Source organism: Pleurodeles waltl, chromosome 12 (genome assembly GCF_031143425.1).
Source record: "Pleurodeles waltl isolate 20211129_DDA chromosome 12, aPleWal1.hap1.20221129, whole genome shotgun sequence".
Classification (NCBI taxonomy): domain Eukaryota; kingdom Metazoa; phylum Chordata; class Amphibia; order Caudata; family Salamandridae; genus Pleurodeles; species Pleurodeles waltl.
The window spans coordinates 617,879,935-617,901,542 of NC_090451.1; the positions used below are offsets into that span (position 1 = coordinate 617,879,935).

General features: G+C 43.2%; 1 protein-coding gene across 7 annotated transcripts in view; it reads left to right on the plus strand.

Moving 5' to 3' along the window:
* Positions 1 to 14,948, plus strand: part of ARHGEF2 (Rho/Rac guanine nucleotide exchange factor 2) — a 575,049-nt gene extending 560,101 nt beyond the window's left edge. For all 7 annotated transcript variants that reach the window (XM_069217923.1, XM_069217927.1, XM_069217926.1 and 4 more), the window contains 2 exons: positions 12,077 to 12,272; positions 13,468 to 14,948. In XM_069217923.1, the coding sequence (XP_069074024.1) occupies positions 12,077 to 12,272; positions 13,468 to 13,553 (282 nt within the window). In that variant the 3' untranslated portion in view covers positions 13,554 to 14,948. The remainder of the gene's footprint in view (positions 1 to 12,076; positions 12,273 to 13,467) is intronic.
* Positions 14,949 to 21,608: the final 6,660 nt, after the last annotated feature.

Sequence of the window (21,608 nt, forward strand, 5' to 3'; positions counted from 1 at the left end):
ACAGCATCCAAGGACAATGGGACGTACATCAAACGAAGTTGCATATAAATCACCTCGAATTGTTAGCAGTATTCCTAGCGTTAAAAGCATTTCAACCCATCATAACCCACAAATACATTCTTGTCAAAACAGACAACATGACAACAATGTATTATCTAAACAAACAGGGGGGAACACACTCGACACAGCTGTGCCTCCTGGCACAAAGGATATGGCAATGGGCAATTCACAACCAAATTCGCCTAATAGCACAGTTTATTCCAGGGATCCAGAATCAACTAGCAGACAACCTCTCTCGAGATCACCAACAAGTCCACGAATGGGAGATTCACCCCCAAATTCTAAACACTTACTTCCACATTTGGGGAACACCTCAAATAGACCTATTTGCAACAAAGGAGAACGCAAAATGCCAAAACTTTGCATCCAGATACCCACACAGGCAGTCTCAAGGCAATGCTCTATGGATGAATTGGTCAGGGATATTTGCATACACTTTTCCCCCTCTCCCTCTCCTTCCATATCTAGTAAACAAATTGAGGTAAAACAAACTCAAACTCATACTAATAGCACCAACATGGGCAAGACAACCCTGGTACACAACACTACTAGACCTGTCAGTAGTACCCCATGTCAAGCTACCCAACAGGCCAGATCTGCTAACACAACACAAACAACAGATCAGGCATCCACACCCAGCATCGCTGAATCTAGCAATCTGGCTCCTGAAATCCTAGAATTCGGACATTTAAACCTCACCCAAGAATGTATGGAGGTCATAAAACAGGCTAGAAGGCCATCCACTAGACACTGCTATGCAAGTAAATGGAAAAGATTTGTTTGCTACTGCCATAGTAATCAAGTTCAACCATTACATGCATCTCCAAAGGATGTAGTAGGATACTTACTACATTAGCAGAAATCAAATCTGGCCTTCTCTTCCATAAAGATACACCTCGCAGCAATTTCTGCATACCTGCAGATTACCCATTCAACTTCACTATTTAGGATACCTGTCATTAAAGCGTTTATGGAAGGCCTAAAAAGAATTATACCACCAAGAACACCGCCTGTTCCTTCATGGAACCTCAACATCGTCTTAACTAGACTCATGGGTCCACCTTTCGAACCCATGCATTCTTGCGAAATGCAATTCTTAAGGTGGAAGGTTGCATTTCTCATTGCCATTACATCTCTAAGAAGAGTAAGCGAAATTCAAGCGTTTACTATACAGGAACCTTTTTATTCAAATACACAAAAATAAGGTAGTTCTAAGAACCAATCCAAATTTTTTACCAAAAGTTATTTCACCGTTCCACTTAAATCAAACAGTAGAACTACCAGTGTTCTTTCCACAGCCAGACTCAGTAGCTGAAAGGGCACTACATACATTAGACATCAGAAGAGCACTAATGTACTACATTGACAGAACAAAACTAATTAGGAAAACAAAACAACTGTTTATTGCATTTCAAAAACCTCATACAGGAAACCCAATATCAAAACAGGGTATAGCCAGATGGATAGTTAAGTGTATCCAAACCTGCTACCTTAAAGCAAAAAGAGAACTGCCCATTACACCAAAGGCACACTCAACCAGAAAGAAAGGCGCTACCATGGCCTTCCTAGGAAACATTCCAATGAACGAGATATGTAAGGCAGCCACATGGTCTACGCCTCACACATTTACTAAGCACTACTGTGTACACGTGCTATCCGCACAACAAGCCACAGTAGGTCAAGCCGTACTAAGAACTTTATTTCAAACTACTTCCACTCCTACAGGCTGAGCCACCGCTTTTGGGGAGATAACTGCTTACTAGTCTATGCACAGCATGTGTATCTGCAGCTACACATGCCACCGAACTGAAAATGTCACTTACCCAGTGTACATCTGTTCGTGGCATTAGTCGCTGCAGATTCACATGCGCCCACCCGCCTCCCCGGGAGCCTGTAGCCGTTTGGAAGTAATCTTCAACATTTGTACATTTGTAAATATATTACTTAAACTTTATTTTGTACATACTTATTCATTCCATTGCATGGGCACTATTACTAACATACACAACTCCTACCTCACCCTCTGCGGGGAAAACAATCTAAGATGGAGTCGACGCCCATGCGCAATGGAAACAAAGGAGGAGGAGTCCCTCGGTCTCGTGACTCGAAAAGACTTCTTCGAAGAAAAACAACTTGTAACACTCCGACCCAACACCAGACGGCGGACTATGCACAGCATGTGAATCTGCAGCGACTAATGCCACGAACAGATGTACACTGGGTAAGTGACATTTTCAATATAGTTGTGAGTGGATAAATCTCTTCTTGGGTGTGGTGTGGACCCATAAAGATGGGATGGTGGACGCATATTTGTAAGGTGGATGGATGTCTTTGTACAGAAGGATACATTTAGCTGCAAAATCACAGTTGGTGCAACATCATCAAAATTATTACATTTGTGTTGTGATACATAAGGTTTAATGTATCTTCTGTTAGGACTTGTTGAGGACTAGATGAACATCAAATATATTAATATTTGAAGCTCATAGATTCTCAAGAAGGTATGCCTTTTTTGCCCTTCACAGTAGTTTACAGAAACACATTTAAGTACAAAAACACTCTTGATGCAAGTCAGCCAGTGTGTGGTATTACATTTAGTTGTAAAATCACTCCAAACAGAGAGAAAATGCTGTAGTAAGATGTAAAATAAGGTGGACATGTTGTGCAGCAATATGGCATCACATTTGGCTGACCACACATTAAGGTGCAAATCATCCTTCATTCCACATATACATGAGTGTGAGAAATGTTTTGGAACATAAATCACTTGGGGTGCAAAATGGCATGTAGGTGCAAAATCAAACTTAATGTGACATCGTTAGAGTGTGCAAATTATTTTAGGAGGACAAATCACAATTAGAAGCAAAAAAAACTGATTTCGGTCCAAGATCACATTGAAGCAATATCTGTAGACATGTGGAAACACTTGGAGAAGCTTAAATCATTTTTGGAGCAAAATGCATTTAGTGTTATCTAACCGTTGGTACAATATTAGCAGCAGTGAAGAAGAACTTGCTGGAGCAAAAATCATATTTGAAAACTAAAATATAGCTGTCACGAAGCCAGCAGGAGAGTGATATCTTATGTAGCTGCAGAATCACTCAGCACACAGAGAAATGCAGTAAGATGTCACATTTCTTAGCAGAGAAAAGAATGATTTCATAATTGGGCCCTGTGAGTATGTAGAATACCTGGAGAAAGTGTTTATTAATCGTATACATGTAGAGCAGTTTGTACTTGATCTTGTCCCAGGGTAGGTCCATTATAAACGTACCTACTTGTGCTAATTTCTAAAATGCAGAACTTAGGAGAAGCAAAGAGTTGATGCACTTTTGTTGCCTGGACAACTAAAATGACAGTAAATATGCTTGGGAACATCAAACTTTTAGCATAAATACAGCAAATATAGCTCAGTATTATTGCTCACACAATGAAAATGTGTTTGAGGCATGCGTGGCTGTAGATACACATGCTTTGCATAATTCTGTCATCTACTGTTGGGCTCAGATGTGTGCAAATTGATTTTCTTCAAAGAAAGTCTTTTGAGTCACAAGGTAGTGTGACTCCTCCTCTTGCTGGCAATACAGATTGTCATCAACTCCATTAATAGATTGTTTTCCAGCATGGCGGGAGGATAGAACATGAAGTAAAGCGTAGATTAAGGAGAGGGCCCTGCAAAAGGACAGTAACTGTAAAAAGCGCTGATGTCTTGGGATGAGGGTGGGCGCGTGTGATTCTACAGCACTGTATGCCAACAAACAAATACTTACTGGGTAAGTAACAGTTTCCATTTGAGGCATGTATGGTTGTAGATGCACATGCTTAGCATAGACTATAAAGCAGTCCTCCATAAGCGAGGGCTAACTCTGGGAGTCACAGCTGTTTGAAATAGTCTATGTAGAACTGATTGGTCCACATTGGCTCGTTGACGGGCCAGTACACTTACACAGTAATGTTTTGTAAATGTATGTGGTGTAGGCCATGTAGCAACTTTACCTATGTCAGTTATAGGTATGTTTCACAGGAAGGCCATTCAAGCTCCTTTTTTCGAGTGGATTGAGCTCTAAGAGGAATGGTTAAAGTTATTTTATCTTTAGCATTGCATGTTTGGATGCATTGAACAATCCATTGTGCAATACCCAATTTAGAAATGGTCCTTCCTTTGTTAAGTTATGAAAAAGCCACAAATAGTTGTGTCTTTCTAAATTATTTAGTTGTGTTAATGTAATACATAAGAGATTGTTTTACTTCTAGGTTATTCAGACCCCTTTCACCATCTGAGTTAGGTTGGTGTCACGACTCACGTGCTGCTTGCGCCTGGAGTTTGCAGATCTTGAGGCGTGGATCTTGAGAGTTCGACTTTGGCCCAAAAAGGGGCGACTCTTTCTGGTAGCCACGGTGCTGTAGGCAAAGGAACGCCAAGGACAGACCGTGACCGTGAGAAAATAGCGCCAGAGGGAAAAAACCCCTTCAGAAGAAGAGGAAAAAACCTCCAAAGAAGATTCGCAGAGGATTCCTGAAACAAGAACAGAGGAACAGGAATCAAAAAGAACTGACGTAATAACACAGAAATGGCGAAATCCAGAACCAAAGGCTAGGAAATCAGGAGCGAGGACACTAACTGAACAGAGAGTGTTGCAGCGCAAAGAGGAGAAGAAAACACCACCCTTAAATACCATAAAACAGGAAGTGACCCACAGGAAGAAAAAGGACACCATCTTAGATAGGGAAAAGTAGATAGAATAGACTGGAGCAGAAACCATAGAGAATAGGGAAGGAGGAATGCTGGGAAGACAAGGGTAACCTGGGAAGGGGAAAAGACATAAAGGAAAGAGCAAGAAACAGACCCAAAAAGAAAGAAGACAGAAGAAAGAAGAAAAGGAGCCCAAACAGGTAAGAGGGGTCAGGAGACCCCAACAAAACGGAGGGAGAGAGCAGAGCGAGGCCCCAAGTAAGCCTTGGGGCCTCGTAGGGTGCAGGAAAGGCTCGGGGCGCGCCGCGTCTTAAAGACGCGAAGCGCGGCCCGAGCCGAACGCGCGGCTTGTGCCGAACGCTCGGCTCGCGCCGCGCGGTGCGGCGCGACAGTAGGCCCCCCTCCCGAAGGCCCTGGTTTGAAAGGAAACAAACGGTGAAAGCGCTGAGTCAGAAGAGGAGCATGAACAGAAGATGCATCTTCCCAAGAACATTCACTGAGAGGATAACCCTTCCAATGAATCAGATACTGCAGACGGGTGTGAAAAAGACGAGAGTCACAAATCTCCTGAACCTCATATTCAGGAACATCATCCACTAAGACAGGAGGAGGACAGGAAAACTGACGAGAATACGGATCTGGTACATAAGGTTTGAGTTGGGAGACATGGAAGACTGGATGAATCTTCCACGTGTGAGGCAAGTGAAGACGGACAGTGACAGGATTAAGCAACTGGAGAATACGGAAAGGCCCGTAGTAGCGAGGTGTGAACTTGTTCTGAGAAAGACGTGAGGGTAAGAATTTTGAAGAAAGCCAAACTTTATCTTGTGGATGGTAGTCCGGAGTGGCCCTACGTTTCTTGTCTGCTACTTTCTTCATATATCTCTTGGTGTGTAAGAGATTAGAACGAATCAGTCTATGGATTTGTAGAAGACGTTTGGAAAAATGAGTAATAGCGGGCAAGGGAGTGGGAGACCGAGAAGAAGTAGGAAAAGAGGTAGGATGAAAACCATAAGAATAGAAAAAAGGAGTGGTCTTGGAGGCACTATGGACTGAATTATTGTAAGAGAATTCAGCAATAGGGAGATAAGTGTTCCAGTTGCTTTGAGTAGAGTTGCAAAAACAACGAAGGTATTGTTCTAAGCCTTGGTTCAGACGCTCGGTCTGTCCATTGGTCTGAGGATGGAAGCCCGATGACAGAGCTCTATCGATATTTAGTGTCTTACAAAAATACCTCCAAAACCGGGAAATGTACTGAGGTCCTCTATCAGATATAATGGTATGAGGAAGTCCATGAAGACGGAAGATATGTTCGATGAATATCTGGCTTAATTCTTGGGATGTAGGTAGCGTTTTCAAGGCAGTGAAGTGAGCCATCTTAGTAAAGGAGTCCACAGTGACCATGATTACCCGGTTTCCTGCTGAAAGTGGTAACGAACACATAAAATCAGTAGAGATGGTGTGCCATGGAGTTGGCGGAATCGGCAAGGGCTGGAGTAATCCTGCAGGTCTGGTTCGGGGAATCTTGACTTGAGCGCATGTGGGACAAGCCTGAACGTATGTTTTAATATCCTGTTTCCAAGTAGGCCACCAGAAAAATCGTGATAACAGTTCTTGTGTGGCCTTGATGCCTCTATGACCAGCAACCGGTGAATCATGACACATTTGTAATGCCTTTTCTCTAACTCTGTTAGTAGGGATGAATAACAGATCGTGATAATAGTAGTATCCTTGTCTCTTATGTAAAAGAGGCCTTAAGTTCTCTACTTCATCATCAGATAGATTGGAGTATTCCAGTTGTACCTCCTCCAGAAAAGACTGAGCTACCCCAATGATCTTATTAGGTTGCAGTAGAGGTTGAGCTGGGACAGGAGTACAATCTGGATAACGACGCGACAGAGCATCAGCCAGAATGTTTTGGGAGCCAGGAATATATGTAATGTAGAAATCATACTGGCTGAAGAAGAAGGCCCAACGAGCTTGACGACTATTTTGGCATACAAAATTTCGTAAACATTGTAAGTTTCGATGGTCTGTTCTCACTTCAAAAGGCTCCTTGGAACCCATCAGAAACTGTCTCCATTCAATACAAGCTGTTTTCAGAGCCAACAATTCTCTTTCCAGTACTGAGTAATGTTGTTCTGCAATAGAGAGTATGTGAGACAAATAGAAAACAGGATGTTCAAGACCATCATCCTCTTGTTGTTGGAGTAGGACGGCACCAATGGCTTTTTCAGAAGCATCGGTGACGACAATAAATTGTTTGTTGGTATCTGGATGTCTTAAGATGGGAGCTTGTGTAAATGCCTTCTTTAAATCCTGAAAGGCTGTTTCGGCAGCTTTAGTCCAGACAAACCCTTTAATAAGGTTTTCCTTCTTTAAAGTGTGAGTTATATGGCTAGTTTGTTTTGCAAAGTCTGCGATGAATTGTCAATAGAAGTTCGCTAATCCTAGAAAGCATTGTGTTTCTTTAATAGAAGATGGAGAAGGCCAATCTAGAATAGCTTGTACCTTTTCTTGATCCATAGCTACACCGGTGGGACTTAAATGATATCCCAGATATTTGACTTCCGTCTTGTCAAACTCACACTTTTCGGGTTTGCAAAATAGTTGATGTGCCCGGAGTCGTTGAAGGACTTGTTTCACATGGGAAGAATGGAGTTCGGGATTTCTAGAATAAATAAGAATATCATCAAGGTAGATTACAACTGTCTGATTCAGGAGATCAGAGAATACTGAGTCCATAAATCTCTGAAAGTTTGCCGGGGCATTAGTAAGACCGAAAGGCATTACCCTGTATTCAAAGTGACCAAATGGAGTCCTAAAGGCCGTTTTCCACTCATCTCCTTCTTTAATGCGTAAAAGGTGGTAGGCTCCCCGTAGATCTAGTTTGGTAAACCGTTGGGCCCCTCTGACTGCCTCTAAAATGTCCCTTATGAGAGGCAAAGGATAACGATCTTTAATAGTTATTTTATTCAGGCCTCGAAAATCCAGGCAAGGGCGATGATCCTTTGTCTTCTTGGGTACGAAAAAGAGAGGAGCCCCGGCCGGAGAAGACGATGGAACAATAAGACCACTTTGAATATTTTCATCCAAATACTCCTTTAGTACTTCCTTTTCAGTTTCCGTGAGGGAATACATCCTGCCAAAAGGAACGATAGTGCCAGGTTCCAAGGGAATAGCACAATCGTAATCTCGATGTGGAGGTAACACAGGTTTGGAAGGTTTTTGGAATACATCTTGAAAATCCAAATAGTGTTCAGGAACTCCTTGGACTGTATTTATGGTCGAACCGGTAGTACCCTCCGTGATTATTGATCTCTTAGGCGACCAATACTTGTCTGAAGCAAAACAGTGCTCGTGACAAAATTGTGAAGACAAGGAAACCGTCCGGGTAGCCCAGTTCACATATGGGTTATGTCTGATGAACCACGGGATTCCAAGAATTATGGTATGGTTGGGGAAAGTTATAAGATCAAAGGAGATGTGTTCCTGATGGTTACCCGATCTGTAGATTCAGCATCAGGGTAGTTGTATCAACTGGACCCGATGATATCAAAGATCCGTCCACCGTGTGTACTTGTTCGGGAATCTCCTTAGGTTGTATAGGAACTTGTTGAGTAGTGGCCCACTTCTTATCCATATAAATCCCACTAGCTCCACAATCTAGTAGTGCCATAGTCTTCTCTTGACGGCTGTCAGGTAATTGTAACATGACTGGTACAATGAACAAGGATGTGGTATTGTCATTGAAAGAACTGATGGAAGGTATAGCTGCTAATCCCGTCCCCTCCCTTCTTACAGAGGACGGGAAGCGGCGTTTCCCGATGGCCTTGATGGACGTACTGGACAGGTACGCAGTATGTGGCCGGCAGAACCGCAGTATAAACACAAACCCTTCTTTCGTCTATCTTCTCGTTCGCTAGCGGAGAGAGGGCCTCGAGTTGTATCCACCTGCATGGGTTCTCCTTCGGTGTCTCTGACAGGAGGGCGAGGTTCCTCAGAACGATGCGGAAAAACTCGTGAGGTGCTTGGTTGAAAAGACCCTCTGCTCTTTCTCTTTTCTGCTCTCCGTTCCTGAAGGCGATACTCGATGGAGAGGGCTTGATCCATCAGGCCACGAAGATCTTCCACTCTGGTGGAATGTACTAGTTCATCTTTTATTTCTTCTTTGAGTCCTCTACGAAACAAAGTCACCAAAGTACGTTCCACCCAGGTGGTCTCTGCCGCTAGTTGACGAAAGCGTGTAATGTATTGAAGGACATCTTGTGAACCTTGATGAATATCGCATAAGGCTTCTTCCGCTGAAGCCTCCAATCCCGGACGACTAAACATCAGCTTGAAGCGGTTCACGAAGGCGGAATAATCCGACAATACCGGATCGTTAGATGATACCATCGGGGTTGCCCAGGCCAAGGCAGGACCGGATAAGGCACTGATGAGATAACCCACCTTTGTTCTGTCATGGGAGAATTGGGTGGGTCGGAAGGCGAAGTACACTGTTAAGGAATCAAGGAACTCACGCAGCTTGGTTGGTTCACCAGAAAAACGATGGGTAGAGGCGGAGAGCGTCGGAACATCACCACTACGGAAAGCCAAAGCCTGTCGCAGCGCAGCATTCTCACTACGTAGTTGCTGTAATTCTTGAGCTTGTTGCTGAATTGTAGTTAGAAGAGCTTGATCCGGATCTGCAGCAGCTACCACAGTGTCTTCCATGGTGTTAGAAGACGTCGGGATGGTTTGGCGCTGCAATCTGTCACGACTCACGTGCTGCTTGCGCCTGGAGTTTGCAGATCTTGAGGTGTGGATCTTGAGAGTTCGACTTTGGCCCAAAAAGGGGCGACTCTTTCTGGTATCCACAGTGCTGTAGGCAAAGGAACGCCAAGGACAGACCGTGACCGCGAGAAAGTAGCGCCAGAGGGAAAAAAAACCTTCAGAAGAAGAGGAAAAAACCTCCAAAGAAGATTCGCAGAGGATTCCTGAAACAAGAACAGAGGAACAGGAATCAAAAAGAACTGACGTAATAACACAGAAATGGCGAAATCCAGAACCAAAGGCTAGGAAATCAGGAGCGAGGACACTAACTGAACAGAGAGTGTTGCAGCGCAAAGAGGAGAAGAAAACACCACCCTTAAATACCATAAAACAGGAAGTGACCCACAGGAAGAAAAAGGACACCATCTTAGATAGGGAAAAGTAGATAGAATAGACTGGAGCAGAAACCATAGAGAATAGGGAAGGAGGAATGCTGGGAAGACAAGGGTAACCTGGGAAGGGGAAAAGACATAAAGGAAAGAGCAAGAAACAGACCCAAAAAGAAAGAAGACAGAAGAAAGAAGAAAAGGAGCCCAAACAGGTAAGAGGGGTCAGGAGACCCCAACAAAACGGAGGGAGAGAGCAGAGCGAGGCCCCAAGTAAGCCTTGGGGCCTCGTAGGGTGCAGGAAAGGCTCGGGGCGCGCCGCGTCTTAAAGACGCGAAGCGCGGCCCGAGCCGAACGCGCGGCTTGTGCCGAACGCTCGGCTAGCGCCGCTCGGTGCGGCGCGACAGTTGGGGGACAAAAGACAGACAGTTCAATAGATTGATTAATGTGCAATTGTGAGACCACCTTTTCAAGAAATTTAGGGATGGTGCAAAGTACAAACCTATCCTTATGTATTTTGAAGAAAAGTTCTTCTAAAGTTAGTGCCTGAAGCTCACTGACATGTCTAAGTGAAGTGATAGGGGCCAGGGATTTTATCTTCCAGGATAAAAATTGAAGTGGACAGGAGTGGAGGGGCTCAAATGGTGGGCCCATTAACCTTGTTAATACAACATTGAGATTCCATGCAGGGACTTTTGACATCCTTGGCAGAATGACTCTTAAGAACTTCAGTGAAGGCTTTGATGACTGGTATTCTAAATAAGGAAGTATATTGCCTATTTTGTAAGTATGCTGCTACCACTGCTAGGTGTAACCTTATATATGTAAAACCTAAACCAAGGGTATACAAATGAAAATATGTCTTGTACTTTGGCTGCAGAGAACAATGTGCTTAGAATGGCGCTGAGCCCAGCACTAAATGGCAGGATTATGCTAAGCTTGTGAATCTACAGCACTACCTGCAATAAACAGGTGCTTAGTCGGTAATTAATGTTTTCTTTCCCCTTTCAGTGAGAAACAGCAGTTTGAAAACCCTAGACTAAATGAAGGGTTATCGAAGCAGGATTAGTGGCATTTCAGATTTGAAGAGTGCATTTCTGAACTTGGATAATCTTGCAATATTATTTTACACATTCAAAACAAAGGGAAAGTGGGTAGGATTTAAGCTTTGCAGGATCGGGCACCCTTCAGGTATCCATGAACACAAACTGTTAGATTTGTGGATATTTCCATTAAACATAGAAGGTTATTTCTTATGCTGGAAGTAAAAACAAATGTGCTCATCTCAAAGGCTAACGTAGAGTTCCAGGTAGAAATGGGGAGGTGCCTTACACACAAACTTGAATGTGCAAATTTACCTCAAAATATATGCCTTCAGAATTTCCACCAATTGTAAATTCTGCTTCTGTGTGTTTAACGTATGTGACTAGCTAAGAAAAATTTCCTGAAGACTCAATTGATTCTCCTGTATCCAGAGTGACAGGAGGTGCAATTGCTAACTGATGAGCAATTCTCTGTGGCAATGGTAGAAATGGGCAGGTTTCTTTTCTATTGTCAAATGTATGTACAATTTAAAAACTCTGTGATTCTGTGGCGTGGCAGAAATGTAAAAAAGTTTTCTCCTTACTATTCTGGTAGACTCTAATTCAACTCACAAGTTCATGAAATCTCCACAAAGCACTGAATGAGTATCCTTAATTCTAACAACGAAAAATGCCAGTTAATTTGCATAGCATAGTTATGCTATTTGTATGTGCATTCAGAATATGGATAAACAATTCCAACTTTTTAAGCCATTTAAAAGTTACTTTTGTGAATTTTTATGAATAGAACCACTATTTATTATAAGTTAGAAAATCAATCAATATTAGTTTATAACTTAAATGTGTATAAAGATTATTTAGAGTTCAATATCACTTTCTAGTCCAGAAATTCATATTGTGCTGGACAATTTGGTAATTTTTGATCATGGCCCGGTTTGGATTTTTCATCCAAACTTGCACATGTAAACAAATAATTACTTTTTAGCATTTTCTTGTCACTTTTAGGAAGGTGAAAGATGCAAAATTTGATTATTTTAAACTTCTCTGAACAGTGTCTCATTCAGTAAATCCATTTTTGAAAACAAATGGAAATACCTTTTATTTCTTCACAAACTCACATCCTTCTGTTATGCCATTAGGTCACCCATGACAGGAGAATGAATAATGGCCAAGATATGAGAAATATTGCCTTCAACTTTCAAGAGGATCACGATTGTTCGGCAGATGAACTCAGTGACCTTTCGGCACTTGACAGGCTACAAGAAGTGGCTGAGACTGATGTGCCTTCTGAAGAAGAAAATGGAGGCCCACAGTCATCTCCCACCAGTCCGAGAGGTAAGTCCAGCAAGCATATGAAAATGTAACGCATGAATTAAAAATTCTTCATGAACCTCCACTAGAAGTTACCTAGTCATTTTTCTCCTCAGGCCAGAAATTAATCCTTTTTAGTTGCCGAACGCACATGCAAGTTGTTTAAACATAGGAGGCTAGTTGCCAGCTCTATCAGTGTTGTACTTTGCAGTGCTAGAATCATAGCCGAATGTTTAAAGCCATGAAGTTAGGTCACCACGTTTGAGGAGCAGCACAAAGTTGTAGGATGCACTTAACAAGGCAGTCAAGCAGCCTTTTCAGACACTCAAAGAAGGAAATGTAGCGAAGGCTGTTTACGAACAGAGTGAAGAATTGGGAAGAGGAGATTTCACTGTGTGTAAAGAGTTGTAGAATGCACACAAGGACGTTTTTTTTTTTCAATAACTGCAGCATTGTCTAGTTGTGCATCCATGGTCATAAAATAAGTTTAAGGCTTAGTTTTTAGACCTTATACTAATTCCCTCGCTTTTTGTCTGTATTTTGGTTCTGTGGATTATAACCTAGAAGGTATATTGTAGATATATAATGCTATATGTTTTTAATGGTGCCCTTAATTTTGATCTTTCGAGCAATTATGCAGGAACTCTCAAGGATGATTGGCCATTTTGCTGCTGAATGTTCCACTTGCAATAAGGAAAAAGACGATTTGTGGGATTCCCCCCTCCCCCCAATTATTTGGCACCACCTATAGTAGCGCTGTAAGAGTGTGCTTTCCCTTGCATTCCTAAAGGGGCAACCCTTTCTATTATTGGTTCTACAATATTTTGCTATTCTCCCTTTGTAAGTAAAACAATGCCTCCATAGAAGAAAGACGAGTGGTCCTGGAAATAAACGTTCATAGACCAGAGCCTGATTATAGAGAGCAGACAGGGTGACTGGAATGAGAATAGTGGTGGTTGCCAGCTCTGGGCCCCTAACAAGAAACTAAAAGGAAAAACTCATAGTAATTTATTTGATTTTCTTTTTTTATTGCAATTGCGTTTAAAATGAAACGTCCAAAAGAAAAAGAGCTGTGTTGGCTTATGCAAACTGAAGCCAGCAGCTTTTTGTAGTATCACAAAAAATGCCTTTGAGTTAGATTGCACAAACCTTATCCATTGATCATGTTTGGAACGCATGCACATATTTTTCTAAATTTTACTTGTGTTCTCTATTTTAGATTTTCCGAGAATGCAGGACATTCCAGAAGAGAGCGAAAATAACCAAGAATCGAAGGACGGGGGCCCGGAGTCCTCGGTGTGCTGAAAAAAGCTGACTGATAAGATGACAGACTTCTTTTAAAACTAGAAAATAATTTATCAAACTGCTGCTCCTTTAAAAGAAAACCTTGAAAAATGCACCAAAAAAAAGATGCTCGAGCTGGAACGGGGGACAAACTGGGAAAAGAGATTCCCACAAGCTGGCGGTGGACTTAAACACATGAACAAGCTCTATATTTTAATCGTCTGCTGTGTCTTCTGCTGACCTGCTCACCTTTGCATTTATGTTATCGAACATAAACTTTCAGGAGAGGAAAGGTGTAATCCAATTCCTCTGTTCTACAAGCTGATTTTTAATTTATTTATTGGTTTTTTTTTGGGGGGGGAGGGAGAAAATACTTAAATTATTGTTTTTCCAGGATAAAAGGAAATCAGAACTGGATGGGGGAGGGAAGCGTTGCCTCTATACGTCTTGTTGCTAGTTGAGTTCCTTGACGTTGCATGGTCCATACAGTTTCAAACTTTGGGGGCTGTTGGAGGTCTCCCCTGCCGTCCCTTGATCTGCGGCGCACGTACTGTAACAATGCCGGGTAGTTGCTGCAAGGCTGGTGCTCGGCTTGCATGCTGCAAAAGAAAATCGCTGAACACTATTGAGGGTTCTACTTTCCATATGTTTGAAGCAAAATAAGATCATCGTCGTCATTTACACCACAGGGGCACCCTTATAACTATTCCTAAAAGGGCTATGTTATTTTTTATTTTTTTACTAGGTTGGTGCAAGTACCCAAAATGGAGACTGTTGAGCTCAGGTTGATAAGTGTTTGCATATCTTTAGAAGACAACGCTTACTTTGTGACCTTCAATTTCAAAAGTCCTAACAAGATCAAGATCCTTATTTGTAGCTGCAAAATTCTCGTTTATAGAAGATGACCTTTCTGAGGATACTTCAATATAAATAACTGGAATACTACTGGAGGCTGTGCTGATGAATTAAGAGTGGCCAAGTAAAGTTATGGACGTAGGGTTGTAAGTGGACCCACAGTAAAGAAAAATCCCTCATCGACATGCACCATGATCTGGGCTGTGCCTTAAAATTATATCCTGCCAGCAATGTTTTGTAGACCTTTAGCTCTTTAGGGAGTATCGAACAGGTTGTAGCCCACATACATCACTTTGTATATTTCATATTCAAAGGAAGGATCTTTTATTTGAAATTTAATGAACAATGTGCAATCCCACTAATCATCTTAAAAAACTCTTGTATACAGCTGTGTGCGGTTGAAACTGAATACACATTATGAATGTTTGCAAATAGGAGCTTGCAGTTCTAATATATTTCAGGTATTGAAGTATGTTTTCTGTATCGAGCTAGCACATATGAACGCGGAAGGGCTCCTCATTCTTCCCAACATTCCCTTCAATAAACAGTCTATGGCCCCTCCCTGTTGTGCGGTCTGTTTATGCAGGTTTTAGGACACTTGGTTGGACAATTGCCCCTGACTGCAAGTGAAAGTAGATTGATACTGTTGGTGGGCATGTCTTTTACTGTCAATAACAGGGCAGTTCTGACAGTGAACAGGCTCTCAAAAATTGTAAGAGAGCAATGAAAAACCAAAAAATATTTTTTTGATGGCATGTGTCGCAGTTTGCATAAGCATGCTTTGCCTAAGTCTGCCATCTAGTGTTGAGCTCAGAGTGTTACAAGTTGTTTTTCTTTGAAGAATCTTTTTGAGTCACAACATCGAGTGACTCCTCCTCTCGGTGATAGTGCACATGAGCATTGAGTCCTTTGTTAGATTGTTTTCTCTCCGCCGTCGAGTTTGGATGCATTTCCTCTCCCTCTGGTGGATTTTGGTTCGGTACCTTTCGAACTTTAATTTCCATCTTTCTATCAATGACGATATAGTTTTCAATCGTGTATTCTCAACTTTCACAAATCAATCTGATCTATATTGTTAGGGTTTGTTTAATGCCCTTTGTGGTGTCCACGCCCTTCTTGGGCCTGCTTCGACAATGGTAGTCGGAGCACGGTAGGCTAATGGAATGTACTCCGTTTAGATTCTGTCCTTGATGTTGCACCAAGTTTCCGTACACGGATCAACACTGGGTGTGTAATTTGTGCTTGTCCCGGAACATAAGGAGGCCTGCGATGCCTGCAGGTCTTTTTGTTCCAAAAAGACCTTACGGGACCAAAGAGCACATTGGTTAGAAACGGCGTCCAACACAACAGGCAACACTCCCGACATCTTCGGAGAAGAGCACGCCGAGGAAGAAGTCTGACATCAAGCAGCCCTTTCACTCCAAGACTCTTGAGACGGACCAAGATTCAGATATCGAGAGTCAGTCCTTTCCAGCAACGCAGTACTTGAGTACACCAGCACCATCTCTCCACACAAAGACACTTAAAAAGACTTAAAAAATGGTCATTGGTCCTCCAATGCCCTCAGGCCATGATAGGATCTGAAAAATACATGTGGATGCCCCACCCTCCGGTTCGGCACCAAAATTCATGAAGACCAAAACAGGCAACCACATCCCAATCTGTTTCGGAATTGAGACAACCATTCAAATCGAACACTTAAGAGCCGAAGAAACAGACATTACCATCTACTTCAGAGCCGACGCTGTTGGCTTAAAAAAAGCATTCAGTACTGAAGATTTCGAAACGAAAAGTATAGTTGTCAAACAATCTACAGTTTCCTCTGAGGAGATTTCTTCTGGACGGCCTATTTTAGAAGTGATGGACACTGGACAGCGCAAAGTTCACTTACAGAAGGGGACAGGAAGAATCATGGCTTCTCCTCCTATTCCGAACAAAAGAAGACTTACTTTCCAAGAAACATTGGACACTGCACCTTCTTCTAAAAAAAGTCACTAAAGAAAAAGACAAGGCTCCAGAACAACCTCCGACTTCGCCACCTCACTCTCCTTTACTTCCCTCTACTCCACCACCACCTCAATCACCTACATCCTTTATTCACCCACAGTTCTCTCCACAAGCATCATCATCACCTTATAGAGATCACTTAGGTGATGTTCCACAAGATGTGTATCCATGGGATTTATGATATCCAGATCTCATACTCGCTAATGACCTTGACCTGTACCCAGCAAGGACCTCTCCCCCTGAGGATTCAACTGCATATAATCAAGTCATTGCAAGGGCAGCAACATATCATAATGTGTAGATGCATACAGACCGAATTGAAGAGGATTCCCTCTTTGACACACTAAAACACAAAGACTCAGTTTTTATCCATGCTACCAGGATTGCTTAGACAAGCCACTGACATATTCAAAAGAACATGTTAGTGCAAGAATCATTACACAAATGGTAGACAACAAATAGAAGCTGCACCCTCAGATCCAATTTTTATAAAACAAGTACTGCCTGCCTCTATAATGGTAAGCGCGGCACGAAGCGTGCTAGCAGTCAGTCGACAGGTGATGCTTCTCCAGATAAAGAGTGCAAAAAACTGGATGAAGTGGGCAAAAGAGTGGCTGCTCAAAGCAGCTAACCATTTGAGGATTGCAAATTCTCAAGCACTCCTGGCAAGGTATGATAGGGCACCCTGGGACTAAATTGAAGATTTATTACAGTATCTTCCACCTGTACACCAAAAGAGAGGACAGGAGATAGTTGCAGAAGGACAGGCCATCTCCAATAACTCAATCAGATGTGCCATTGATGCAGCTGACATCAGTACATGGGGTGAACACTAGTGTTCTCATAAGGACATTCCTGGTTGAGGTGTTCAGGATTTAAGCCAGAAATACAACAGGCAGTCATGAACATGCCTTTTGACAAGGAGCATGTATTTGGCCCAGAGGTAGACCGCCCTCATCGCAGCCACAGACGACATCAGATCCCTAATGGACAATGGGGAAACTGCGGCCCTCATCCTCCTGGACCTCTCCGCAGCGTTCGACACAGTCTGCCACCGCACCCTGGTACAGCGCCTGAACAACACCGGCATCCAGGAGAAGGCCCTGGAGTGGATCACCTCATTCCTCGCCGGAAGAACCCAGAGAGTCCGCCTCCCCCCGTTCCGGTCAGCGGCCACCGAAGTCATCTGCGGAGTTCCACAAGGGTCATCGCTCAGCCCCACCCTCTTCAACATCTATATGAGCCCCCTCGCAACCATCGCACGTCAACACAACCTCAAGATCATCACCTACGCCGACGACACCCAGCTGATCCTCTCCCTCACCAGCGACCCGGACGCCGCCAGAGCCAGCCTACACGAAGGGATGAAAGACGTCGCCGAATGGATGAAGAACAGCCGCCTGAAACTGAACTCAGACAAGACGGAGGTCCTCATCCTGGGATCATCACCATCCGCCTGGGACGACTCCTGGTGGCCCCCCGCCCTGGGAGCCACCCCCAAGCCAACAGACCACGCTCGCAACCTAGGCTTCATCCTGGACTCCTCCCTCTCGATGACCAGACAAGTCAACGCCGTCTCATCTTCATGCTTCAACACCCTGCGCATGCTTCGAAAGATCTTCCGGTGGATCCCCACCGAGACCAGGAAGACGGTCACCCAGGCCCTCGTCACCAGTCGGCTGGACTACGGGAACGCCCTCTACGCCGGCACCGCCGCCAAACTCCAGAAGAAACTCCAACGGATCCAGAATGCCTCAGCACGACTCATCCTGGACATCCCCGACACAGCCACATCTCCGAACACCTGAGAGACCTGCACTGGCTCCCCGTCAACAAAAGAATCACGTTCCGACTCCTCACCCACGCACACAAGGCCCTCCACGACCTGGGCCCCAAGTTCCTCAACAGCCGCCTGACCTTCCACAAGCCCACCCGCCAGCTCCGCTCCGCCAGCCTCGCTCTCGCCACCGTCCCCCGCATCCGCAGAGCCACCGCCGGAGGAAGATCCTTCTCCTACCTGGCAGCCAAGACATGGAACTCCCTCCCCATCCACCTCCGGACAACGCAAGACCATCTCGCCTTCAGGAAGCAACTCAAGACCTGGCTGTTCGAGCAGTAGCGTTCCCCCCCCCCCCAGCGCCTTGAGACCCTCCGGGTGAGCAGTGCGCTATACAAATGCCTTTGATTGATTGATTGATTGACCCCACTATCGACACGTTAAAGAAGGACTCTGAAACAGCTAAAGCCATGGGGGCCTTACTATCCTCCAGGGGTACTTTCCGTATGCCACAATTTAGGGGTGGTTTCAAAACATCAGCAACTGAAGCTTCACTTCACAAAATAAGCAAGGAACACATTTTTACAACAGGGCTTCCTTTAGAGGATCCTATAGAGGCACAAATAATAGAGGAAGAGGTAAAGCATCCACCTCTAGAGAATCCCCTTCTAATACAAAAAAAGTGATATTTTTTTTGTGTGCAAATTCCCACATACATCTCTAGTGGGAGGAAGATTGAAAACGTTTTATCCCCAATGGTCCAATATCACCACAGACCAATGGGTTCTTTACATTATCCAACATGGTTATTGTCAAGAACTCATCTCCACGTTTTCACAAGTTGTCACACAACCATCTCATTCTCTTAAAAGAGGGGGTACAATCCCTTCTTTTCAGCGGGGTTTTAGAACCAGTTCCCTTATCCCAACAGGGGTTAGGAGTATATTCACTATACTTCCTCATACCAAAGAAAGACAGTTCTTTAAGACCAATTCTTGATCTCAGGCCTGTCAACCTATATATAATTTCAGAGGATTTCCATATGGTCACCCTGCAAGACGTTATTCTTCTATTAAAGCAAAGAGATAATATGACAGCATTAGATCTCTAAGATGCTTATTTCCACATTCCTGTATATCCGGCACACCGCAAATATCTATGATTTGTCATTGCGGGAAAACATTATCCAAGGGTATGCACAAAATGCTTAGCTATAGAAGCTGCATTTCTCAAAAGGTAACACATCTATGTTTCCCCATACTTAGATTATTGGCTCATAAAAGCCAATACCATCCAAAAATGCTTGCAGCATACTCAGTGCACCATAAAAGTTCTGCGCACTTTGGGATTTACAATAAGCTATCTCAAATCCCATCGTCAACCTTCACAGATACAGCCGTATCTGGGAGAAATGCTGAAGACTCATTCAGCATTGGCATATCCAAACCCACTAAGGATTCAGGCTTTTCAAAATCTCATCGCTCAATTACAGGATGGTCATACTTACACAGTAAAACTAGTGATGCAACTGTTGAGGATGATGGCCTAGTGCATTGCCATCATTCCCCACGCAAGACTACACATGCATTCAATACAGCAGTGCCTGTCTCGCCAGTGGTCTCTGTCACAGGGTCATCTTCAGGATCTAGTGTTGTTGGACCGCCAGACTCGGCGCTCTCTGCAGTGGTGGAATCCCACCAACCTTTTAAAAGGGCAGCCCTTTCAGTATCCTGTGCTTCAGGTTACTCTTACAACAGATGCATCACAGATGAGTTGGGGAGTTCACCTGAACAACTTTATGATACAATGGACATGGAATCCCTTTCAACAGACTTATCCCATCAGCTATTTGGAGTTGCTAGCAGTCTTCCTAGAGCTCAAAGCACACACATCTCTCACAAGGTGGTATTAGTCTGTACAGATAACACAACAGCTATATATTATCTGCAAAACAGGGTGGGACACACTCACCTCAATTGTTCTTTCTAGGTTAGACAGTTTGGAAGTGGGTGATTCAGAATCACATTCAATTACTGGCAGAATATTTCCCATAATTGGACAATCAGTTTGCACGCCTATTAAGAAGGACACAGCAATAAGCCCACGAATGGGCAATTCACCCACAAGTACTTCACCAATACTTTCATTCCTTGGGAACCCCAGAAATAGATCTCTTTGCCACTGTAGAAATTTCAATGCCAAAACATTACATCCAGATACCTACGTCCTCAATCCAAGGGCAGTGCTCTATGGGTGAATTGGCCAGGGATATTTGCTTACACTTTTCCTCCTCTCCCACTCATTCCATTGGTGATACGCAAATTGAAACAAACATCACTCACCAGGATCCTTGCAGCTCCCACATGGGCACTTCAACCTTGGTACACAACACTACTAGATTTGTCTGTGGTTTCCCATCACAAACTTCCCAACAGACCAGACCTTTTGACTTAAAAGAGAGGTCAAACCAGACACCCAGACCCCGAAACACTAAATCTTGCAATATGGCTCATAAAGTCATAGAGTTTGGATATTTGCAACTTCCTTCTGAATGTATGTACATTTTCAAAGAGGCACGCAGACCTACAAATAGACAATGTTCAGCTGCAAAAGGAAAACGCTTTGTACTACATTGATCCACTCAAACCGTCAGTACAAGACATTGTTATTTGCTACATTTATAAAAGGGAAATTTAGCATACCCCTCTTTTAGACTTCATTTAGCAGCCATAGCTAAGTGAGTTATTCAACCCATGGTTCCTTCTACTCCAGTATGGAACCTTAACATTGTACTTACTAGACTTATGGGTCCGACATTTGAGCCCATGCATTCCTGTTCTTTGCAATTTCTTTCATGGACTGTTGCCTTCTTTATAGCTATAACTTTACTAAGAGGTGTCAGTGAAATACAAGCGTTCACTTTAGAGGAACCTTTTTTCCAAGTACATAAAGATAAAGTAGTTCGTAGGACAAACCCAACATTTTTACCCAAAGTAATTTCATCACTTCACATTAATCAATCAGTTGAGTTACCTGTTTTCCCCACAACCAGGCTCAGTTGCTGAAAGAACTTTGCATACACTAATGTTAAATGAGCTCCAATGTATTACATTGACAGGACAAAAAGTTTTAAAACATCAAAACAACTTTTTGTAGCTTTTTCAATGTCTCACAGAGGTAATTCAATTTGAAAGAATGATTTAGCTAGATGGATAGTCAAGTGTATTCACACTTGTTATCTTAAAGCTAAAATAACATTACCAACAACTCCTAAAGCACACACTACCAGTAAAAAAGGTGCTTCTATGGCCTTTTTAGGAAACATTCCAATAGCAGATATCTGCAAAGCTGCTACTTGGTCTACACCTCACGCATTTACTAAACACTTTTGTGTAGATGTTTCACCATGCCAACAGACAAATGTTGGTCAAGCAGTC